At 41.5% G+C, this 26,264-nt stretch overlaps 2 protein-coding genes across 2 annotated transcripts; one reads left to right on the plus strand and one right to left on the minus strand.

Moving 5' to 3' along the window:
* Nucleotides 1-281: 281 nt before the first annotated feature.
* LOC131994797 (uncharacterized protein K02A2.6-like) lies at nucleotides 282-2,807 on the minus strand. Its single transcript, XM_059361683.1, has one exon. The coding sequence runs from the start codon at nucleotides 2,805-2,807 to the stop codon at nucleotides 282-284; it is 2,526 nt and encodes an 841-aa protein (XP_059217666.1).
* Nucleotides 2,808-15,574: 12,767 nt separating this feature from the next.
* On the plus strand, nucleotides 15,575-22,967 carry LOC106086876 (proteasome subunit alpha type-2). Its single transcript, XM_013251700.1, has 5 exons — nucleotides 15,575-15,685; nucleotides 15,760-15,836; nucleotides 15,888-16,143; nucleotides 22,494-22,649; nucleotides 22,710-22,967. Exons 1-5 carry the CDS (start codon nucleotides 15,645-15,647, stop codon nucleotides 22,882-22,884), a joined length of 705 nt encoding a protein of 234 aa, XP_013107154.1. The 5' UTR covers nucleotides 15,575-15,644; the 3' UTR covers nucleotides 22,885-22,967.
* The last annotated feature ends 3,297 nt before the right edge of the window (nucleotides 22,968-26,264 follow it).

Raw genomic sequence — 26,264 nt, forward strand, 5'->3', positions numbered from 1 at the left:
GAATCAGGTGTTAGGATTTGGCGTTGAACGATATACTTCTAAGAACGTTTGAAGCGCTTTGGTAGTTTCTTCCCCTTCGAACTTTTTTAATGCGCGTTTAAGCGTGTCGACGAAACGTTCTGCTTGTCCATTAGAGCTGGGGTGAAATCTCACTGTTCTTGTATGTACGATCGCTCTTTCTTTGCACCATGTTTGAAACTGTTCAGAGCAAAACTGGGTGCCATTGTCTGAAACAATTTGTTCTGGATTACCGAACAAAGCACAATATTCGGTAAGTATCCTTATGGTTGCGAATGACGTAATTGTTCCTTTTCTATTTGGCTGTAGTTCCTCTCTGCCGGTGTGAGAGATCTTGAAATGTGATGAATTGCCTTCATGTCACCGGTCGGGAATGTGTGGTATATCACTGCACCAATACCATGCGAAGAAGCGTCGGCTGCAACATGTATTGGTAAGTCAGGGTTGTAATGAGTTAAAAGAAGAGGCGATGAAAGAATCTTCTTGAACTCGTCCAATGAATTTTGACATTCTGGAGTCCATTGAAACTTCTGGTCTTTCTTCAGTAGGTCATCAAGAGGTTTGCGTAAATTCCTCATGTTGTTGACAAATTTACCGTAATGGTTGATGGAACCTAATAGACTTCGAACTTCGGTGATATTCTGGGGTACCTTCAAGTTTTGTATGGCGCTGATCTTGTTGGAATCTGGTCGAATTCCCTCTCTGTCAATAACTTGTCCCAGATATGTAATTTGGTTTTTGAAAAATTGGCATTTTTCAAATTTGAGTTTGAAACCAAATTCTTGAATTCTCTGTAAAAGCAAATTGAGATTAGTAATGTGATCAGAAATTGACTTACTGGCTAGCATGATATCGTCAATGTATGCTTTTGCGCCTTCAATACCACTGCAAAGTTGATCCATTATTCGCTGGAATGCCCCTGGTGCTGATTTGATGCCTGGGGTCAAACGATTGAATCTATACAGACCCTTGTGGGTGTTAATAGTAAGAAGCTCCTTACTATCGTCTTCGACCTCCACTTGAAGATAGGCGTCTGATAGATCAAGATGACTGAAAATAGAAGCGTTGTGGCAATCCGAAAGTATTTCCTCCGGGGTAGGTAACGGATATTGATTTGGCTCGACGATCGAATTTAGACCAGTTGAGTAATCTGCGCAAATTCGAATCTTTCCGTTCCGTTTGCTCACTACTATTGGAGCTGCATACCTTGAAGAGTCCACAGGTGTGATTATGTTTGCCTTTCGTAGCCTGTCCAGTTCATTCTCGATTTCAATTCTTGCCGCATACGGTACTGGACGTTTTGAAACGAAAATTTCCCTTGCGTTGGGCAGTAATTGAATTTTGACTTTTGTCTTGGTGCAGAGACCAAGCGTTGAGTTGTCAAACACGACTGGATAGTTTGATTTCAATACTGCGACTTCGTCATCAAAAGATATTTGACGACACCACGTCGATATTGGTTTGTCCCAAAGTCCAAATGCTTGTATCCAGTCGATACCCATGATGTTGAGTTGATCAACGTCTGTGATGTAGCATTGTAAAGACTTGGTGGTGTTGTTGATAGTGACGTCTACGTTGAACTTTGCGAGAAGTTTGATGCTGTTAGTGTTAGCGTCACTAGCGCTGTCTGTGGTGGTATGAGCTTCTGGTTCACCGATTTGTTCCCAAGTTGATTTCGATATGATGGAAATGTCTGATGCTGTATCCACTTGTAGCTTCACAGGCTTGTTGTTGAAATTGGCATTTACGTACTTACGGAGTTTTTGAAAACTGAGCTGCTTGGTTGTGAACACGGCTTTTGTGCGAAAACTGTTTTTCGTCTTTTTGGCATACTTCGAATGTTTGTTGTTGTTGTGTGATGTGTTTAGACTTTTGCAATAGTCCTCCTTATGGCCTCTCTGATGACATCTGGTGCACTTGTGATCTCGGTAAGGGCAGTATTTTACGTAGTGTAAATCTCCGCAAAACCAGCAAGGTGTTTTTGGTTTTCGGTCTGCATGATTTGGATCGGCTTTCGGTTTCTTAACAGCACATATTACCTTTGGTTGGTGTTCTATCAGCGTGTTGTCAGCTTTTAGATCAAGGATCCTTTGTGTTGCGTCTACCAGTTTGTCCAAGTTCATACTGTCGTTTTCCTCATCGAGCATTTTGAGAAGACGTATGCGAATGTCATTGTCTCTGCTAGACTTGAGTCCTAGCACAAAGATGAGACACTTGAATTGATTGATTTGCAATTCATTCATCTTAAACAATTCGCACTGCAAGTTGACGCGACTTGCATACTCTTTGAAGTCCTCGTTGTCTACCTTTGCAAGTTGTAAGCACCTGTAGCGTTGTGCGACTTGAGTTTCCGTTTCTCCGAAAAGCTTGTTGAGTCTGTAAACTGTATCACTAAGCGAAATTTCTGTAGGTTTCTTTGGCAAAACGTAGTTGGTGAATCGTTCGTGCACTTGGTTCGACATCTTTCTCCAGAGAAGAGCCACTTTGTCATGTTCCTCTAGAGAACTCGCTTCCTTTTCGAACACATGTACGAAACGGTTGTACCACGCTTGGAAAATCAGACCACTTTCTGGCTCATACACAAAGTCAGTCATTGAGTGTGCCAATGATTCCATGAGTGCAGCTTTCGACGTGCATGAATTTGCTTGTGAATTTGTTTGTGAATTCGTCTTTGATGTTGATGCTTCATTTCCTTTGACAAATTCTGCAAGTTGTTGAAGCAATTGCGTTTGCAAATTCATAGCCTTTTGCTGTTCTGCCAACAGATTGACAATTTTCTCGTCGGTCATGTTGTGAAATTCTTATTGGAATGTGATGAAATTCCTGTTGGGGTGTGATGAAATTCCTGAAATTTACCGATGCTTCCCCGACACCACAATGTTGTTGTAGTGTGTAGCTGAATTTGCACTGATGCCTATTGTTGTAGTGGTGTAATTTCTTCCGACAATTTTTTTGTTACCACTATTGCGTTGTGGCGTAAAAACTTTGATAATCCGTTTTCGAAAATCTTTGTCACTACTATTGTTGATAGTAGCGTGGAATTCCTTGATGTATTTCTTTTTCTTTTTTTTGATTATGCTCGTCACCACTATTGGTGTTAGTGGGGTGGAATTCCTTGATGTATGTTCTCGACTATCCTCGTCGCCACTATTGTTGTGCTTTTATGTTGAATAAAACACTTTAGTTCTAATAACTAATTAAATGAAATGATTTATTATCGCTTAAGTTGACTGTTGCACAAATACTACTTAACTCTACGAAGCTAGACAAAGGAATGCAAAAAATTAAGTGACGCTTGTGCGAGGCGGTTGCAAAGTATGAGCGTCTCTTTCTACCATCGTCTCATGTCGTCGCTGTTGCACGTTGCAAGCATTATGTTTGTAGGGTTACCCCCTAACAGTTTGACTAAGACTAAAGGCATAGCGTACTACGGGGCCATGGTCGTCTTTTTCAAGATTGGGAAGACAAGGATAGGCGAATATTCTCATATTGAGCCATCAAGCGGTGCAGTGGCGGGACACTCAACAACGCCTAACGGACAAGGGGCCGTCGACGAGATTATCACCGACTCTCTCAATATTGGGAAGACTAGAATAAGTAAAGATCCTGATACTAAAACATCAGGCAGCGCAAGGGCGAGAGACCCAACACAGCCTAACGAACAGGGACCCGACGACGGAACGGACCATCAACAACTTTCTCGAGATTAGGAAGACTAGGATGAATAAAGATTCTAATGCTGAAACACAAAGCAGTGCAGTGACAGAGAACTCAATGCCGCCTAACGCCCAGGGAAATGACGATGCGATCACAACCTGCTCCCAAGAAGCCCATTTACTCCAGATTTGGAAGACTAATATAGGCAAAGATCCTAATATTGGAACATCAGGCAGTGCAGGGACGGTAGACTCAATGCAGCGTATCGAACAGGGACCGGATGTTGGAACCATTGCCGACTTTATAATGATTCGGAAGACTAGGATATGGAAAGATCCTAATATTAAAACATCAGGCTGTGCAGTGTCGGGAAGCTCAATACAGCCTAAGGAACAGGGAGCAGACGATGAGACCATAACCAACTTCCAAGAAGCCCATCAAATGGAGGATCAATGATTGTGGTCATCCAGATAAACCTCCACCGAAACGAGACAGCTATTCACGCTCTGATAGAGAAAATCAGCAAGAGCAAGATTCATATTACCTTAATTCAGGAGCCATGGACGACCCGGAACAAAGTTTCTGGACTGAACCACATCAACTACCAATTATTCTATGCTGGTACTCGGTCGAGGACTTGCGATATTTGTCATAAAAATTTTAATTATGTATTTTCCCCAGAGTTATCAACGTCGAATGAAGTGATGAGCTAGGGAGACGGTGGAGCATACCTGGCATCATTTTATCTGCCTTTCGACTTTCCGACACCGCCACCTGCGTCGAAGCTGCAACGGTTGGTTAGGAAAGCAAAACGGACAGGAAATGAGGTACTAATACCTCACCGTATTTCGTGGGGTAGTGCCAACATCAATAAGTGGGGCAAAGCCCTGGCAGAATTCTTGAATACTAACGACCTAATAACACTTACTTTTTGTAACACCGCTACCTTTGTTAATAGGATTAGGGAGGACTTTTTAGATGTGACAATATGTTCGGAAAATCTAATCGATGAGGTTCAGGATTGGAGGGTCTCCATGAAACATTCCTTCTCAGGCCATCGCTACATTAGGTTTAGAATAGCACGGCCAGCGCTGAATCTGATAAGATTCCGTAATAAGTTAAAAACCAACTGGCCAAAATTCGGAAGGCTACTCAGAAGAATACTTGGGCAAGATAGTTTAGATTGTCCAAGCATAAAAGACATTGACGACAATGTCAACAGGATTACGACTGCACTAGTGGAGTCTTTCGAAGATAGTTGTCCTCTTCGAGAAAGGAAATCAGTCCAAGAAAGCCGTGGATGACCGGGGAAACTCGCAACATTGGAAAAGAGGTCCGCAGACTTTTTAATAGAGCACGTCGTAAAAAATCGGAAGCATATTGGGACACACGCCTCAAGGAACACAAAAAGATTACCAGAGCGACAAAATGTGCTTCCTGGAAGCTTTTCTTCGAACAGTTCGACAGCATTAATGACGCCGCCAAGATGAAAATTTTTTTCTCAAAAACCCATATCCAAAACGAAACGTTAGTTGACGACATGGGAGTGAGAGCAGAAACAACGGAAGACATGTTGAGGCTTTTGATGAAAACGTATTTTCCACAAGAAACTACGGGACTCACGGAGACACCGGAATCTTGGAATAATGAGGTTGATCGAAGGTTTATTACAACGGAATTTATGGTCAAGGAAGCCTTGAGGAGCTTCAAACTATTTAAATCACCCGGACCTGATGTAATATTTCCGGCGTTACTACTAAAGGAGGCCGACTATCTGGCGTCTCATCTGGCCACTATTTTCACAGCGTGCCTAGTACTTGTATATATTCCGAAAGCCTGGCAGGAGGCAAAGGTGGTATTTATACCCAAGCCCTGCAAGGCAAGTTATGTCACACCAACGACCTAAAGGCCTATAAGCTTACGTCCTTTCTACTCAAAACCATGGAACGCCATGGTAAAGAGAGACACATCCAGCGAACTGCTCAAATACAAACAGCATGCCTATATCAATGAAAGGTCGGTAGAGATTGCCCTGCACGAGGTTGTGCAGAGAAGAATCCTTTGATCCCAAAACGAACACACTGGCGGTATGCATTGACATTGGTCCAATCCTTAGACCAGTACCAGGTGGACCGGGTCCCTAAAGACTGGATAAACCATATGCTAAGGAACAGGTGGATAAATTGCGGGTCCCATGACATAAATATAGGGGAGAAAGTGGCACAGGGAACGCAACAGGGGGCATTTTATCGTCACCCCTTTGGGTGACCACCATAAATTTCGGGAGCTGACTGAGGAGGGCTTTGAACCCGTCTGCTACACGGACGATGTTATAATAAGGGGGGTAAGGATCCTAACTAGCTATGCAGAAGAGCCGAAAGCCGAAGAGTCTTGCATATGGCATATGAGTGTACTAGACCAAGGGGTCTCAATGTTAACCCAGAGAAGACAGAAATATGCATTGGAAGTGTAATATTCAGGAGCGTACTAAGAAGGCTCACAGATGTTGGACACTATGTAGACGGGCCGTAGGCTCGAAATGGGTCCTGAATCCGAGGATAGTCTACTGGCTCTACAGGAGTGTGATTAGACCAATACTTACTTACAAGGTGGAGAACAATAGCAACGTAAGGACCATACAACATGTTCAGAAAACATGTTGTCTTGGCATAGGCGGAGCGATGAGGACCACGCCCACTAGGGCACTAGAGACTATTCTAGATATCCGACCCATTGACATACAAATTAAATGTGAGGCAGCCACTGCGGCTATGAGACTTAAAGTGATGGGAGAATGGATTGATGATGGAAACAGCTCATACCATCGCGATATAATCGAGGCGACGATAGGAAACCTGGAAGGAAGAGAAGAGGTTTCCGATCGAATACCTGAGACGTCATTTGATGTCAAGTGCGAGACACTGCTGCCAGTCTTGGACTGACGGAACCCTAGTATTGCCGTCTGGAAGATCATGTTACACGGATGTACCAAAGTTAGGGAAATTAGTGGGAGTCTACATTGCGAACCTAGGGACTGAGATCTGTTTTAGACTGCCTGACCATAATACGGTCCTGCAGGCAGAGATCCGGGTGATCACGGAATGCGTGAGTTGATGTCTAAAGCGAGGACGTCGAGTGTGAACATCTTTACTGACAGTAAAATTTCCATAATGGCAATAACAACCTGGACTGTTAGGTTCTCTGAGGATGGCACAATCCGCATCGTTTGGGTGCCGGTCCATAACGGAGTAAGGGGGAATGAAAGGTCAGACGATTTGGCAGTGAAGGCCAGACAACTGCCGTCGATAATCTTGGGTTACCAGCAGCCTTTCGGATCGACGCAGTCCGATTAAAGGGCGTGGCGACAAACGTGCATGTAACATTGTGGAGCAGCGAAACAGTCGGTAGGACGGCCAAAACGTGGACGTGGACGAGGCTATTACTGAAAGGAAGAAAAAGGACATAGAACTATAGGACATGTAGGGAAGATGATGAGGCGTTTGAGCATTTCCTATGTCACTGCGTGGCTTTCGCGGATAGCAGACACCGGTATTTAGATGGGGACACGATACCAGACATGAACCAACTTAGGGGAGTGGTATGGAAAACAATTAAGGATTTTGTAAGTAACACGAAATTCCTAACTTCAATAAAATTTTCTTTTTCGAGGTAACTTTTTAGTTTTTAGTCGCACAACAAGCCGATTACTGGCTTAGGTGTATGTCTATAGTGGCATGGGGCAGATTAGTATATGCACCCTCTTTTCAACCTAACCTACAATTTTGGTAAACAGATCTCCAGAAAATGATTGACGACGTCAATCGAAATATCGAGATATAATAACTAAAATTTAAAATTAAAAGCATTTTTCCGTCTTTCAATTTCGGACCTGAACCCGAACCAACTGGAAAATTAATAAAAAAATGTGCCTATTTTGAAGAACATATTGACATATCTTGTTCAAACTTCACTTAAAACGCATCTACAATATGTCCTCTTTACATATATACCCACCACCTCGGGTATATATGTAAACCGACTTTTGTCATAATCCTGTGAAAAATGCATAATTTATGTCATAGCAGCTTTATAGTAATATGGTCCGATTTGGACCAAATTCGAAACGGATATTGAGAGGTCTAATAAGTAAAAGTCATTGTTCAATTTCGTAGAACAAAATATTGGTCTTTTTGGTAGCCAGATCCAAATATAGACCGATCTGAACCATATACGACCCGGATGTCGAAGAGCCTAACATAAGTCACGGTCCCAAATTTCGGCGAACTCGAACAATAAATGCGCCTTTTATGGGCCCAAAACCTTAAATCAAGTGATAGATCTATGTGGCAGCTATATCCAAAACTGGACCGATCTGGGCCAGATTACAGAAAGTTGTCGAAGAGCCTAACACAACTCACTGTCCCAAATTTCGGCGAAATTAGACAATAAATGCGCCTTTTATGGGCCAAAAACCATATATCGATAGATCGGTCTATATGGCAGCTATATTTAAATCTGAACCGATCAGAGCCATATTAAAGAAGATTTTTGAAGAGCCCATCACAACTCACTGTCCAAAATTTCGGCGAAATTGGACAATAAATGCGCCTTTTATATGCCCAAGACCTTAAATCGAGAGATCGGTCTATATGGACCGATCTGGGCCAAATTGAAGAAAGATAAGGTCTAACACAACTCACTGTCCCAAATTTCAGCAAATAAAAATCAAAACCAGTACATCTCCGAAACCAATGGAGAAATTGTATACATCAAGAGGACTTTTGCAAAAATTTTCGAGCACTAGCCAGCAACAAAATAATTTTGAAAATCGGACGACAACACGTGGCAACACGAACAATTTTTCGAAATTATACCGATAACACCTCAGATTTAACCATATCAAATTTCAAAGAGTTATCTCTTTCCGTGCTCAAATGGCATATTTTTTACTAGTTTTATTCGTTGCAATCCTATTGTGCGTTGTTGGAAATATTTGGTTTATTTAATTTAGCAAGCTGACGGATTCGCTAGCTATGGACAATTAAAAATCACATCGCTAGTCACTTTTCACAGCAATTTTTCGCTAACTATTATTCTAACGATTCCAGTTTAAAGTTGTAATTTATGATATTTCCATCTGCATACACATTTCATTACAGGAAAATCTCCAATTCTTTCGATAAATTGTCAATTCCATTCATGATTTCCTTTTAATGCCTACCACCGAAGGATAGTGGGTATTCCATTCATTTCCGACCCTATAAAGTTAGGCTCCTCGACATTCGAACAGAGTATGGTCAGGATCAGGCTATATTTAGATATAGCTGCCATATAGACCGATCTCCCGATTTAAGGTCTTAAGCCCATTATAGGCGCATTCATTATCCGATTTCGCTGAAATTTTACATGGTTATTTAAAGGCGCCATTAACTCGCCTCAATGTTAACCCAGAGAAGACTGAAATATGCCTGTTCACGAGGAAGACGAAGGTGGGCCAATTTAACGCACCACGTTTCCTCAATAAGACGATTTCGATATCTGGCAAGGTCAAATACTTATGTGTGATCTTGGACAGGAAACTGAATTGGAAGAGTAACATAGTGTTGGGCACTATGTAAACGGGCCGTAGGCTCGAAATGAGGCCTCAATCGGAGGATAGTCCATTGGCTCTCCACAGGTTCGGAGAACATGTTTTCTTGGCATAGGCGGAGCGATGAGGACCACGCCCACTAGGGCACTGGAGACTATTCCAGATATCCGACCCATTGACATACAGATTAAGTGTGAGGCAGCCACTGCCATCCATCGCGGTATGATCGAGGCGACGATAGGAAACCTGAAAGGAAGGGAATAGATTTCCAATCGGATACCTGAGATGAACCTTGAAGTCGAGTGCGAGGCACTGCTGCCAGCGGTACAGTCTTGGATTGACGGAACCCTAGTATTGCCATCTGGAAGATCATGTTACACGGATGGATCAAAGCTAGAGGACAGAGTGGGCCTGGGAGTCTACATTGAGAACCCAGGGACCGAGATCTGTTGTAGACTGCTTGACCATAATACGGTCCTGCAGGCGGAGATCCGGGCGATCACGGAATGCGTGAAGTGGTGTGGTGCTAACGCGAGGACGTCGAGTGTGAACATCTTTACGGACAGTAAAATTGCCATAAGGGCAATAACAACCATGACGGTAAGGTCACGAACAGTCTTGCAGTGTAAGAAGGAGATTAACGCCATCTCTGAGGATGGCAAAATCCGCATTATTTGGGTGCCGGGCCATAACGGAGTAAGGGAAAATGAAAGGGTAGACGATTTGGCGGTGAAGGCTAGAGGACTGCCGTCAATAAACTTGGTTAAACCTAAGCCTTTCGGGTCGACTCAGTCCGAGTTAAGGGAGTAGGCGACGAATGCGCATGCAACATTGTGAAACAGCGAAACGGTCGGTAGGACGGCGAAAATCCTATGGGGGATCCAGATCGTGAGAAGACCAGGCTTTTACTGAAGGGAAGCAAGAAGGAGGTCAGTATAGCTATTGGTATCATAACGGGACACATAGGACTACGAGCTCACTTATGAAAAATCGATGCGGCAAGTGGTAGCATGTATAGGGCATGCGTGGAAGATGATGAGAGGTTGGAGCATTTTCTTTGTCATTAGCCGGCTTTCGCGTCTAACAGATACCGGCTCTTAGGTGGAGACACAATACCAAACATGAACCAACTTAAGGGAGTGGTATTGAAAACAGTTAAGGATTTTCTAAGCAGCACGAAATTCCTAACTTAAAATTTTCTTTTTAGAGGTTACTTTATAGTTTTTAGAGCGCACAACAAGCCGATTACTGGCTTAGGTGTATGTCCATAGTGGCATAGGGCGGATTAATAGCTGCACCCTCTTTTCAACCTAATCTAACCTAACCCTAACCTAACTCGCCTTGTCATATCGAGCATCATAGGCACTCAGTATTTGTGGAAGAGCCGGTCCCGCCCACCTTTCACTGAGACTCTCCGCTCGATACCGCTGATTGTCCACGACTGCCGTTGGAGATACTCCTTATTGATCATTCCACTATACGCAAATTGTGGACGAGCCCGGTAACTCGCAGCTAAGCTTTCTATTTATTTCACAAGCTTAAACAGTGAATTGTATTTATTATGACGAAAGCTGGCCAGGCCTAACATAATACCTTTTTACTTGTTTAAAATAGGATTTCGCTAGCGAAAAGTGAACATAGTACCAACCTTTACCAACACTGACATTCATCAAATATCAAATCAACAAAAAATTAAGTCATTTTAACTATAAATAAATGTGTCTCGATTGATTGATTTTATTAAAATTCATAGCAATTTTTAATTTCCAGAACATTTAATCGTTGAATAAATCATACACTAATAGAAAAAAGTTTGCTGAAAATAGCAAACACTGTCTGCTGAATATTAGTAGTTTATTTTGCTGCTACAATAGTAGTTCTGCTATTACAGCAGTAGTACTGCAATTTCACAGCAGCAGGCTTACTGCTGAAAGGTCTGTTGTTTGCTGAAAATGACTGTCGCTCAATTATGAAGCGGATGTTAGAAAAGAATATAGAACACATATGTAAATGTGTGTCTTAGTGGATGTTTATAATCACCACTAAATGTATACTTTCTATAACCTTTTTTCTTTAAATTTAGATAGATAAGCAAAACCTGTCCATCGGTCCCTTATGGGGTTTGCTGCATTTGGAACACTTGGAATATGCTTTGATCCAACTAAAATGAGTGTAAAATTTTATGCAAACCTAAACAATAACTCACCTAAATTTTATGATGAGTTGTATAGACTTTTCCATAAAACAATGCTCCCTCCATTCAAATGGTTGACAAAGGCATTTTTTAGGTCAAGAAACATACCTTTACTAGAGCAACCAGGCATGAATTCCTATTTGAATCTTATTCAAGATCTATGGGGCATTCCGTAAAAGTTTTCGCAAAATAAGAATAAAATACAAGCCGCTCAGGACGGTTAAGTACTTAAAACAAGCTATAATGACTAAATAGTGGAAACTTGATATGGCAACCCTAAAGAATTTACTGCAGGCCACTGTAGCACTGAATTTAGCACATCCGTCTTGTCATGTATACATATACATATTCAAATCGAACAAATTTGCTTGAATTTGGGTACAGATTCTTTAATTACCCATCTGAAACCCTCTGCCGAATCCCTTCAAAATCAGTTCAGAATTAGATATAGCCCCCCTATAATAATGATGGTATATGTTCGGCACCGACCGAATTTTGCGTTTCCTTATTTGTTATGTGGGTGAATCCTGAGTGACGAATGCTACATTTTTACGCAATTTTCGATTAAGATATATGATTTTTTTTGTAATCTTAATAAAATGTCTTTTACTTAAAAAACATGGAAGTGCCTTTCATGGTTAGTGTCTATTTTAGATTTTTGCATAGTTAACCTCAAAATTGTTGTTCTATGATTTAAGGATGAACAAGCGACAATTTTAAATTTGCCCCAAACGGGGCGGACCCTCCCCCATACCTCAAAAGTACTACCCAAAAATAAAAGTGGACCGATCGGGACAATATGGGATTCAAATGAAAGGTATTCAAGAGTAGAGTACGAATATAATAAAAGTTGGGTCCAAGTACCTTGGGGGCCGCCCCTGCCCCAAAACCCCTTAAAATAGGTTTATTTGACGATCACGACAATATGGGACTCAAATGAAAGGTATACGGGAGTAGATTACGAATATGGTCAGGAATTAGGTATAGGCTTTAAAATTAATTGATAATGGGAGGGGCGGACCCTCTACCGTTACCCCAAAATCTAAAGTGGACCGATAAGGACAATATGGGTGTCAAATGAAAAGTATGCGGGAGTAGACAACGAATCTGGCATAAAAATGCATGTCGAACTATAGGGGGTCACCCCACCCCCACAAAAACGCCCAAAATAGGCACATTAGCCAATCACGGATATATGGGACTCGGTTTGTTTGTTCCGTATAGACAGAAAAACGGTTATTGTGTAAGTTGGTCTAGATGGAAACATAGGCAATATAATTTTTCGGTATCGGAAAGTGGACCGATCGGGCAATATAGATATTAAATGAAAGGTATTGGAGAGTAGAATACGAATATGATATTAAAATGTGAGTCTAAGTACCCATCGGACCGCTCTAACCCCAAAACTCCCCCTAACAGACATATTGGACGTTCATTTCAATATGGGGCTCAAATGAAAGGTATTCGCGAGTAAATTTCGAATCTGGCAACCTCCAAACGCCATTAGACCTATTATGACTATATGATACTTGGCTGAACCGATTTTCTTAAAATTTTCATATTTTGTTTACGTTTGTCTGGAAGGAAACATATGCTATATAATTTTTAGATATCGGGTAAAGGCGGACCCTCCCCCTAAACCCAAAAACACCACCCATATCCGAAAGTGGTCCGATGCGCACAATAAGGGTATCAAATGAAAGGTATTGGAGACTAGAAAATTAATATGGAATTAAAATTTGGGTCCAAGTACCCAGCGGGCCCCCAACCCCAAAACTCCTCTAAGCAGATATATTCGAAGTTCATGTCAATATATGACTCAAATGAAAAGTATTAAGCAATAGATTACATACATGGTAATGGGTCGCCCACCCCAAATACCCCCAAATGGGCATATTAGCCGACCATGGCTAAATGGAACTCAAATGAAAGGTATTAGAGAGTTGATTGCGAATATGACATTAAAATTTGCGTTCAAGTCTAGGTGGCGCTTTTCCTCCTTAAGATACGTCAAATGGGTTATTTGTCCCATTATGACAATATGGGACTCAAATGAAAGGTATTTGAGAGTAGAAAACGAATTTGATATCCAATTTTGGAGCCAAGTGTTTTGGGGTACGCCCTAAAGCACCCCCGTTTTTTATTCATTTCCGTTGGGAATAAAAAACGAATTTGATATCTACGTTTTAGTCGAAATATCTGAGGTGCCATCCTTCCCCTAATGAGAACATTACGCTAAGGAAGAACATTACCACCAAGAACCGAGAAGGGGCAAATTCTCGCACATGAATGAGTGCTTTCCGGTTCAAGTTTAAACTTAATGATAAGGGACCTTTTCTTATAGCCGAGTCCGAACGGCGGCAGCTGTGCGACACCTCTTTGGGGAACATTTTTTAAATTACCATGCATGGCATTGTACCTCGCAAATGTCACCAACATTAAGAGGTAATGAACACCGTTTTGTCCGATGTTCTCGCTAGGATTCGAACGCGTTCAGCGTCATAAGCTACAATGGCACGAACCCGATATCCTCATTCAGGGCGAAGTTTCCCCACCCTAAAAAGATATTAGAGAGTTAAAGAAGGCGCATCGGAGCGGGCCCGGTTCGGTTAGTATATAATATAATGTATGTTATCGTTTATTATCAACATTAAGAATAATTTTGTGCTTTTAAATCAATTTATGAATGAATTAATAAAAAATGCATGCTTATATAATTCAATATATGAATTTTTTATTTTGATTTGTAGTTTATGGTCTCAAAAGCAAAAGCGGATATTGGCTCATATGGCAGCTACAATGAACGTCAAAAGTGTGTCAACACCCGTGATGTATTTTTCGTTTGTATGATTGTTTTAAAATTGTAAATAAGACTAAAAAATTTTTAAAATATTATAAATTTGTATAAGTATATTAAGAATACATATTTTCCTAAGTAAAAAAGGTAGTTGGGTATATGTATATTCAATATTCTCACCGCAATATTACAATAAACTAAATTTCAATAGGTATTGACTCACTTTTGATGCTCATAGTACATTTTATTATGGAGCTTTTCTGTGTAAAAAGAGCTCGCACTCATTAAAACAGCGTAAGCAGCGGAGATAAAAGCACTGAGCACTCTCTTTACCCACATATGTTTTAGAGCCGTATTCGGTATGGGTACAAGGCTGATTTAAAAAGGTGGTCTCGTATTGGTTTTGATACCAATCTGTTATTTGTTTTAGCACCAGACCGTTATTGGTTTTAATATCAAACCGTTATTGATTATTCCGTTATTTATTTGTTCAACAAATATTTTATATGGCGACAATATTTTAAGTACAAAGCTCAACAACACTTTTGGCGCGATGACAAGAATATAAATGTTACGCCGTCAACTCTTAATAGCCTCCTTAGTCTGGTATTGATACCAAATGGTATAAAAATCTTTGCCAATGACGCGAACGAAATAATACCAGGCGGTATTGGCAAAGTACTGTCATTTTTCTATCAGTGTATTCTGCTTTCGGAATAGTCGCCAAATTTTTAATTGTTCCTCGGGCGAAATTTGGAAGCAATCAAATATTTTTATTTCCATACCAAAACACGTTTTTTTATCTGGAGTTATTGTTTTCTCTATTTAATTTATCTTCTTCGCAAAAAAAACGAACCATTGAAACCAATAAAACATACAAAAATGTTTTTGAGCACTGCGTTGAAAAATGCAATTCTACAAACAAATTCCACAAAAGCAAAGCTCTAAAAACAAACAGTTTTTAACTTTGACGATTAAAACCCCTTCTTCACGCATGGCAACACGATTTCAGTCGTCAAAGTTGAAAATGCATTTCTTATGGCAACGTAAATTCTTATTTTATTCAGGGCTGTGTTTATTTATTCAAGGCTGTGTTTATTTGGAATAATTTAGGCATTTATTTGGACTCACAGGCTTTGAATGAAATTGTAAAGGAAAAACGAGTCGTTTTCAAAGCATTATAAAGGCAAAAAACAGCTTTGATCTGATTTTTAATTTTTTTTTACCATTTGGCACATGCTCATACTCATCACAATTTCGATTTTCGATTATTTAAGACAAAATTCGTCTTGTTTGCAATATCGAAAGTCGATAAAATCAAATGTCGAATTGCTGTGTCATTTTACATTTTAGATTTTGTGCCGCAGTTTATATTTGTAGTTATTAGAATGGCTTCTGAACGTTACAGTTTCTCTCTAACAACATTCAGGTAAATTGGATAAATTTCTGTCACATATTTGTTTTAGATCGCTCTAATATATATATTAAAATTTACAATACAAGTCCCTCGGGGAAATTGGTTCAGTTGGAATATGCATTGGCGGCTGTATCTGCGGGTGCGCCTTCTGTAGGAATAATGGGTAAGAGTTGTGTCCATTTAAATCTAAACAAATAATAACTTTGCTTCGCAGCTTCTAATGGTGTTGTTATTGCAACTGAAAACAAACACAAATCTAGTTTGTACGAAGAACACAGCGTAAATCGCGTTGAAATGGTCACAGGCCATATCGGAATGATATACTCTGGCATGGGCCCCGACTATCGCCTGCTGGTTAAGCAAGCCAGAAAACTTGCTCAAAATTATTATTTAACATACAAGGAGCCAATACCTGTAGCACAATTAGTGCAGCGGGTTGCAGCGCTGATGCAAGAATACACACAAACAGGGTAAGTACTTATAAAACAATAATAAAAGTCTTCTTCACGAGATTTCCTTAAATTTGGATACCATATCCATCTTATGCGCTATATCATTGGGATGTTTTGGAAAAAGCCCACAGGGGTTAGTAGTAAACCAAAAAAATCACCAAGTTTATATGGGATGGCGTAGAATTACGTTCAAAAAAATATTTCGCATAAACTGCACTTTATTCTTCCTTTAAAAAAACTTATTTACGAAATGATGTTATGGTTGGATAATGCGATACACTACATAGAGAACATAAAATTGCGCGTTCGCATGGGAAGATCTACTTTTGATGTATCTTCGACTCCTTTGTATATTCTTTACTCGTCCTTATATTTGCCCCAGTACTGTGGTATCCTTGTGGCTTTCACCTTACTGAAGAGTCCTCTGCATCCCTTCCTTTTGCCAAGCAGTTCTGTCGACCACAATTGCGATCTTTATTTGTCCCCTGGTTTGGTTCTGGGACACTCAAACTTGAGCAAGTCGTACGGAACGTTCGTTATAGTAGAATGTTGTTTGCATGTAGCGTCCCTCGTCAAACCCCTATATTATTTAAAGGCCCCAATTTCTTGCTTTGTAATATCGAGCATAATAGGCACTTAGTATTTAAGCAACTCGATACCGCTGATTGTCTGCGACTGTAGTTGCAGCTATTCCGTATGGACTGGTAGCTTCCATCTAAGTTTCTTGTGATAACGATCAACATCACATGGACCGGAACTCAAAGTTTCAGCATATGTTATGCTCATAGTTTTCCAGTGCCGGGCTTCCTTGTTACCATCATATCAATATCCTCCACATTTTCCACTTTCTTCTCTAGCGTACAAGGTACAGTCTTGTAGAAAAAGGGTCGAAAGTTATCCCAATCTGATTAGCAGAAGGACCACTTCTATCGCATTTTCGCAAGAGCCGATGGAATCTTCCATCGGCAGGGGCTGCCGCATCAGTGTACCACATGCCTGTTTGTGTAATAAAAGTATGTATATTTTCTTTTTTAATCGCCAGATTGCAACAACAAATAATACATTCGATAAATAGCTCATCGTTGATATCCCAACTTCCCCATAATTGGTTGTTGTTCTTGTTTTTGTAGCCACATATGTGGAGGTGGCGATCCTCCAAACTCGCCTTATCATATCGAGGACCATAGGCACTCAATATTTATGCAAGGGCCGGTGCTGCCTGGCCTCTCAATGGGATTCTCCGCTCGATACCGCTGATTTTCCGCAACTGCAATTGCAGCTACTCCGTATAGAGGATTCCACTATCCACAACCCGAAGACGCACCCGGTTGCTCGCAGCTAATCTTCTCGTGATAACAATTAACACCACAAAAATTCCAGCCTGAGTGGTGCACATAGTTGTCCCTTACCGGGATCCATATTTGGTGAAATTTGAATCTAAATAAGAAAGATGCCAGCTTATTGGTAGAACAAAAACAATACTAACTAAGCACGTAACCGTACCCCTCGTAATTATCGCGGTTTGTAATTGATTGTATGGGTAAAGATGTTAAATATATAAAACACCATGTCGGGTCTCGTTCCGGAACATAACATGCAAGTTGTGTTCAAAATAATAGATGTGTGCTCTTCTAAAAAAACAAAATTTTATTTTTTTAAATAATTTTTTTATTAATTTTTTTTTTGTAAGATGAATTATTAATCAATTCTCCAAATTTATAACAATCACTTACTATATTAAAGCTACAATAACTTTAAATATTTCATTGAACAATTTTTATCCCCAAAATAAGCTGTTCAAAATAATAGGAGTACTGATATATAACGCGATACTTTTGAAGCAAATGACACACACTCTTTACAGGATGCAAATGATTTGTAATGCAGGGGTGAAACTTTTTTCCTGAGTCGTGAGAAAATGTTTGTCTCGTGAGTGTGCGTGAACGCGAGTCGACATAAAAAGTCTAGACCCTGTTCCACCAAACAATACAATTATACATTAGTCAGTCATCAATATGTTTCTCCAGTTTTCAATCGGCAATCGATATCCTTCAGCGAACTTAAAGCGTGCGTTTATACTTTTTGGTCATATTCATATTCGGACTTTTTGTGAATAAGTTATATTCCAACAAACGTTTGCGAATATTGGGATAAATTTCAGTCAGATTAAGTCCCCCTTGAATCTTTTTTCAAGACGCAGTTGTTGTTGTAGCAGTTTTTTGAGTTTTATCTTCCGTCTGCTTTTTCTGTTGAGTGTCAAGACCTAGGAACTCTGATCTGACGCACCACTAAGATGGGCTCCGTCCACAGGGATGCGGGTCTGAGTCGAGTGGGTCTGGCTGGGCAGTTAAACAGCATCAATACTTTCTCTGTAGGAGTTGAGGCGGCTGCATCTGCCGGAACGTAATTGAACCAGTACTACTCTTGTTTGCCGGGGGAGATCAATTTCTTCAGGTGCCACGGGAGGCGGTCGTTCTCCAAGGACTACATTCACCCTGTAGCCACTTACCACATCTGCTACCGTATCTACATGAATGTTGTCTAGACCTGCTTGATCTAGAGGTTCTCTCTTGTATCGCTGAACCTCACGCTCTAGATCATGTAGATCTACCTTAAGGCTTCTGGGCGGTGGATATCTATCCACAAGATGATGATTTGGATGGTCTCTGCAATAACAGCCCAAAAGGTATTGCTTAGACAGCATGTAGTTATGTCTTTGCACTGATAGGATCTTTGTCTCCTGATGAAGGTGGTCCACATGAGAACTGTGGAGACAGCCCGTCGCAGTTCGGAGGGCGGCATTTTGACAGATCTGAACATTATTCCACTGCGTGTCACAAAGCTGACGAGACCACACTGGCGCTACATAACTTACCACAGACCGGCCAATTGCTTTGTATGTGGTCAGCAAGGCTTCTTTGTCCGCACCCCAAGTGCTGCCAGCAAGTGACTTGAGGACGTTGTCTACTTTTGACTTTCCGCAAATTGCTGTGGCATGTGGGGAGATTGTGTAAGAGCTGTCAAATGTGACGCCAAGTATTTTGGGACACTTGATGGTCGGAGTAATTTCTCCATCGACCATCACAGTCAGCTTCACCTCACGCGTATTTGTAGTGAACAATTTGGCTGAAGATTTGGTGGCAGATATCTTCAGATTTCTTGCAGCGAAATATGAGGCAAGTTCGTTGATGTTCAACCTATCGCAGAAGTCAACAATGGGTGGGGGCCTGATGCCATGATCGTACAATCGTCCGCATATGATACGATCTCTATGCCGTCTGGAGGGGTTGAATGGAGGATAGGTAGAGGACGAACAGTGCCGGAGATATCACCCCATCGTGGGGAACTCCCTGTTTCACTCTACGGTGCTTCGACTTCTTTTCCCTAAATTCCACAAATGACTGGCGACCACACAGATAATTCGCGACCCAGCCATTCAAGCCTGGTTGGAGGGACGTGTTGGCGATGTCCTCAAATAATTTGGCATGGCTGATCGTGTCGAATGCCTTCGATAGATCCAGTGCGACGAGGACCGTCCTATCACATGGCCTGGGCTGATTAAAGCCACGGCAAATATGTGCGGTGATGGCATGCAAAGCTGTTGCTGTGCTATGCAGTCTTCGAAATCCATGTTGATGCTCGGCGAATAGAAATTCTCCTACGAGGCTCGGGAGGAGTAATGCCTCAAGCGTGAGAGAAGGGAGATCGGTCTGTACGACTCCCCCAAACTCGGGTCCTTTCCAGGCTTCAGTAGCGGGATCACTCTGCCCATTTTCCAGACATCGGGAACTATAAGAGTGTTCAAAGACAGGTTGAGGACAGTAGTATGGCACTCAACTCCAGGTGAATCCACATTCTTCAACATCAATGTAGAGATTCCGTCGGGGCCCAACGCCTTAGATGATTTGGCGCCACGGATGACATTCGTAACTTCGCCCACGGTAAATTGTGATGGCTGTTCATTGCCAAAAGTGACTGAAGTCACTACCGGGGTTCGAGAGTGACTTAACAGTAGACCACAGTTTGCCTACACCGGTGCCTAAGTTACATTGCTCCAAGTGTTCCAGCCACAAATTCCTCTTATGTTCGTTGACTACCCTGTTTTTTTCCAGATTCAGTTCGCTGATTCTGGGGTTAGTGGGGTCCATACAACGAATCCCATCACGCTCGTCTGTGAGTACCACTGCCTGTGCCGGGAAATTGGGCCGCACTTGAGGCATTCGACCAACTGGTGTCTCGGAATTTACTCTCGGCAACTAGCAGTGAACTGAAGTGGCGATTGATATACTCTCTAAAGCCAGCTCAATCGACCTTCTTGTGATTGATAAATGTCTGGCGCTCACAGGTTATGAAGTCGGGAGGTCGGTCGATGGTGAGAAATTATGAGGAGGTGGTCTGATCCCAAAGAGATGACGGCTTGCCAGGATACGTCACTCAGGAGATCAGGGGATGCTATGGAAATGTCTGGCGAGCTGCTACATCTTCTCCACTAGCGCCAGGTGCAGGCGAGATGGGTCTATATTGCACGGAATGCTGTATCGCAAAGGCCATTCCCACACCTCCATTCCTTGAGCGAACCTTACGTAGCACATTGTTTCCGTGGCAACTGTGCAAGCTGCAGGTGTTGGTCAGCTTTGTCTCTTGGATCACTAGTATATTCTTCCGACTCATAAAATCTACAATCTCATCGATCTTGCCACGGAGACCGTTGCAGTTTAGTTGTAAAAATGATACACTTCCCGGCACTGGCCTGGCAATATTGGGCTGGAGTGCTGCCTTTACGTATATTGCCGTACGGGAGAGGTCGAGGGAGTGTCATAGTCCGACGACGAGAACGCAAAAGGCGACGACGCCGACACCGACCGATGATGGAGGCGGTTCTGGCAAACCGATCAGAACTAGGGTCCGGGGTTCTTTTCAATCCCGACACGGAGCAGAAGCGTGCGGGGCAGGCACTCCAGAATGTGCCTCTCCCATGATGAAAAAGACGAACACGTACATAGAGGCGCAGACGCAATGGGCCCCCTTTGCTTGCTATATCATAAAATCGACTGTAATCAATAGTTGATGTTTTACGTATGAGTCCGAATGATTCGGCCATTTTTTATATAATGAGGCCTACTGTTTTTAAATTTATCAGTATATTTCTCATAGAATTTTGATTATTTTTCGTAATTTTGGCGTAATTCTCGCATCTCTTCCATTAAGTTTTACAACAAATCATTCATGCTTCTATTTTTTGAACAAGACGAGTCAAAGGTCAAACGAGAAAACAGTCAGAGGCATCAAATATATAATATTTATAATAAGGAAGGTCACCGCAGTGCAGAGATTAAAATGTTCGCCTATGACGCTGAATGCCTCAGTTCGAATCCTGGCGAGAAAATCCAAAAAAAATTCTATGGTTATTTTCCCTTCCTAATGCTGGCGACATTTGTGAGGTACTATGCTTAGAGGCCATGTAAAAACTTCTCCCCAAAGAGATGTCACATTGGGCACCCCTTTCGGACTCGGCTATAAAAGGAGGTCCCTAATCATTAAGCTTAAACTTGAATCAGACGGCACTCATTAACATGTGAGAAGTTTGCCCCTTTCCTTAATGGAATGTTCATGGGCTGATTTGCAATAAGCTTACATTTGTAATTTTACACACACTTCTAAATACTTTTAGAATATCACTTGATATAAATGTTGATATACCAACAAATTTGTCTTGTAAAAATATTACATGATAGCATTCCCATTATTTTGAACGCAGTTGTAGTTATAACTGTTTTCATATTTTCCAGTTTTTCTACTAGTGGATCGGAAATTAATTATTATACATTTTAGTGTGGAAGGAAAAACTTTACCATTCAGAGAAAAAAGCCATAATGTATTGGGTTTCCCAAAAAGTAATTGCGATTTTTCATACAGTCGGCGTTGACAAATTTTTTCACAGCTTGTGACTCTGTAATTGCATTCTTTCTTCTGTCAGTTATCTGCTGTTACTTTTAGCTTGCTTTAGAAAAAAAGTGTAAAAAAAGTATATTTGATTAAAGTTCATTCTAAGTTTTATTAAAAATGCATTTACTTTCTTTTAAAAAATCCGCAATTACTTTTTGGGCAAGACAATATATTTTGCTCACCATGTACTAAGGTTTTGACAAAACAACACGTGTGTCGATATGTGCATAACTTCAGCTGGAGAAGTATCTTATAAAATATGATCTGGGTATTTGCTTACACTTTGCTTATTAACACACTTCACAATAAAATTCAGCGAAAAATATATATAAAAGAAAAATTAATATGTTTAATAATGTTCCATTTATTTTTACACCATGTATAATAATAATAATAACATTAACTTTTCATGTGCATTTCAGAGGCGTACGACCATTTGGCGTCTCGCTATTGATTTGTGGATGGGACTCGGATCGTCCTTATTTATTCCAGTGTGATCCATCCGGGGCTTACTTTGCTTGGAAAGCAACTGCAATGGGCAAAAATGCTGTTAACGGAAAAACATTTTTAGAAAAACGGTAGTCTTTTTTAAAGTTTTCAAATGAGTTCAACTTAAACAAATTATTTTGTATTTGCAGCTACAGCGAAGATCTGGAATTGGATGATGCGGTACATACAGCTATACTTACACTTAAGGAAGGATTCGAGGGAAAAATGACAGCAGATAACATTGAAGTTGGTATTTGCGATCGCAATGGTTTTAAGCGTTTAGATCCCGCTACCGTTAAGGATTACTTAGTGAATATACCATAAACAGTTAAATGCTTATTGTGACACTTGCATTATTGCGTCATGATTGTTTTCTACTTTAATAAATGAAAATAAACCATTGTAAATCCGTGTTTTGAGTTCAAATGAAAACTTTGTTGCTGTTTAGAGGATAAATAAATTTGTTTTATCATGTTTGCCCAAAATAATTAAATTGCATTCATTGATTATTTTGTGTTCAAATTAGACACATTTCGGTGCGGATACCAATCCGCCCCATGCAAATATTACATACACCAAATCCATGACATATCTAATAGTAACAATAACAATCCATGACATAACATAATAAATATATCTTGGATTGACTATCCTCAAATAAGAACGTGTGTTGAGTTTTGGACAGCACATTAACTAACACATTAACATTACATTAGGATTTGTACATAATCTTGGGCTTTCTGACAATGTTTCCGATAAAGTTAAAAAAAAATAACCTCGAAAAAGAAAATCTAAGATAGGAATTCCGTGCTACTTACAAAATACTTAATTGTTTCCCATGCCACGTCCCTAAGTAGTCTGTATTGTGTTGTGACCCCACCTAAATGCCGGTATCTGTTAGCCGCAAAAGCCGGGCAATGATATAGAAAATGCTCTAACGCCTCATCCACTTCCCCGCATGACCTACATATGTTATCACTTCCTGCACCGATTTTACATAAGTCAGCTCGTAGTCCTATGTGTCCCGTTGTGATACCGAAAGCTATACTGGCCTCCTTCCTTCTTCCTTTCAGTTGTTGTTGTAGCAGTGTGTTGTACACTGAGGTGGCAGCCCTTGCCGATAAAGGAATCCATCGGGTCAATCCGGTATGTACAACCGGCTGCCATGGGATTGGCCCTGTCAGTAATAGCCTCGTCTTCTCACGATCTGGATCTCTCCATAGGACTTTCGCCGTCCGTTTCGCTGTTCCACAAAGTTACATGCACATATTCATTAACGGCAGTTCTCTGGCCTTTACTGCCAAATCGTCTGCTTTCTCATTCCCAGTTACTCCGCTATGGCCCGGACGTCCTCGCGTTATCACTACACCAATTCACGCATTCCGTAATCTCCCGGATTGAGATACATATGTAGACCCCCAAGCCCACTCTGTCCTCTAGCTTTGATCCATTCGTGTAACATGATTTTCCAGCAGGCAGCAGTATCTCGCAATCGACTTCAAGTATCCGATCGGAAACCTCTTCCATTCCTTCCAGGTTTCCTATTGTCGCTTCGATTATACCGCAATGGTATGATATGCTCCTATCCTCAATCCATTTTCCATCGTCTTAAGTCTCATAGCCGCAGTGGCTGCCTCACACTTAATCTGTATGTCTATGGGTCGAATATCCAGAACAGTCTCCAGAGGGCGCGGTTGTCATCGCTCCGCCTATGCCAAGACAACATTTTCTCTGAACCTGTTGTATTATCCTAACGTTGCACTTTTTTTCCATCGCAGCCCACCAAACTACTGAGGCATAAGTAAGTATTGGTTTAATCACGCTTCTGTAGAGCCAGTGGACTATCCTCGAATTCAGGCCCCATTTAGACCCTACATAATGCCCAACACCTGTTAGCCTTCTTTGTGCGCTCCTGAAAGTGACACTTCCAATTCAGTTTCCTGTCCAAGATCACACCTAAGTATTTGACCTTGTCAGATATCGAAATTGTTCTATTGAGGAAACGTGGTGCATCCTTGTGAACAGACAGATTTCAATCTTCTCTGGGTTAACATTGAGTGCCCTAGGTATATCCCAGTTGTGTGTCATCTACAAGACCCTTTCGGCCCTTCTGCATAGCTGGTTCGGATCCATACCCTTTAGAATTAAAACATCGTCTGCATAGCAGACGGGTTCAAATCCCTCCTCAGTCAGCATCCGTAATAGGTCATTGATGGTGGTCACCCATACGAAAATGACCCCCTGTGGTGTGCCTGGTGCCACTTTCTCCCTTATATTTATGTCATGGGACACACAATTTATCTACCTGTTTCTTACCTTATGGTTTAACCAGTCTCAAATGACCGGGTCCACCCGATACTGTTCTAATGATTGGATCAGTGTGTTGGTCTGCACATTGTTAAAAGCTCCCTCGATGTCAATGCATACCGCCAGTGTATGCCACACCAGATGGGGCGCCAGACAGTCGGCCTCCTTTTGTATTAACGCCGGAAATATTCCATCAGGTGCTTGTGACTTTAATGGTTTGAAGCTCCTCAAGGCTTCCTTGACCATAAATTCCGTTATGATAAACCTTTGATCAACTTCATCATTCCAAGATTCCGGTGTCTCCGTGAGTCCCGTCGTATCATGTGGAAAATGCGTTTTCACCAAAACTTCAATATGTCTTCCGTTGTCTATGCTCTTACTCCCATGTCGTCTACAAACGTTTCAGTTTTACATGGGTTTTTGGGAGAAACTTTTTCATCTTAACGCTATCGACCTGTTCGCAGAAAAGCTTCCAGGAGGCACGTTTTGCCATTCAAGCGCACAACTAGTCATCTGACTAGGAAGAGACGGATAAACTAGAGGGATGCACAGTTCTTCCCCAGACTTAAAGGTGGTGTTTCTGACTCGGATTCAGGCAGCGACTGTGTCAATGAAACAATCAACGCAGCCGAATCGAGAGATGGAGGCATCGGGATGACGGCAGAAATGAGCGATGGCTTTGCTAAACTCACTAGCAGACCGAGAAAGCGGTCCGATGCACGACGAAGGTGACAGAGCAGTATATACCGGCAGTGTAATCGGTCGAAAGTGCAGGATGCTGGAAGGGATATAACTGACATTCCAAGCACTTCTACGGAAGCTGGAAAAATACTGAAGAAGAAAAAGAGCTCCCCGCTTTCAAGTACTCTGGGAAAACCAAGCCAAGCAATGGAGATTCCAGACAGTGTCCTGAGGAGGTAGACAAAGTTGGAACGGAACGAAGGAAGCGCGCACGGCCCATGATGGAGGACTGTGATTTCCAATAGGAGGCCACAGCAATCACGGAAGGGGAAGATGGTCGCTGAGAATGGTAAAGAGCCGACCTTCTTCCTCCAGAGTGGCAAGGAAGCACAACAAAGATGGGCATCCGGTAGGATTCCACCAGATCATCGGTCCCAAGTGGAGAATCTGGTTAACGGTCGGATTTTTTAACATGTGTGGAACTCTGTAGAGGGTCCACTCATACAGATGATGAGCTGGGAGTTTAGAGGGGATATGTTTAAGCTCCGTTTTGCGTCGGAGGAAGAAACGCTATTTATGGTTGACATTGATCAAGTCTCCGTGACAAGTTTGGCTAAGACTAAAGGCATGGCGCAATACGGGAGCAAAGCTGTCTTTTTCAAGATTGGGAAGACTAGGATAGGCAGAAATTTTCATTCTGCGACATCAAGCCGTGC

Source organism: Stomoxys calcitrans, chromosome 2 (genome assembly GCF_963082655.1).
Source record: "Stomoxys calcitrans chromosome 2, idStoCalc2.1, whole genome shotgun sequence".
In the NCBI taxonomy this organism is placed as follows: Eukaryota; Metazoa; Arthropoda; class Insecta; order Diptera; family Muscidae; genus Stomoxys; species Stomoxys calcitrans.

Coding starts and splice junctions, on each gene's coding strand:
- LOC131994797 (XM_059361683.1), bottom strand. CDS start 2,807: ATGACCGACGAGAAAATTGTCAATCTGTTGGCAGAACAGCAAAAGGCT.
- LOC106086876 (XM_013251700.1), top strand. CDS start 15,645: ATGGCTTCTGAACGTTACAGTTTCTCTCTAACAACATTCAG. Junction 15,686..15,759: donor TTCTCTCTAACAACATTCAG/GTAAATTGGATA, acceptor TTACAATACAAG/TCCCTCGGGGAAATTGGTTC. Junction 16,144..22,493: donor CAAGAATACACACAAACAGG/GTAAGTACTTAT, acceptor TGTGCATTTCAG/AGGCGTACGACCATTTGGCG.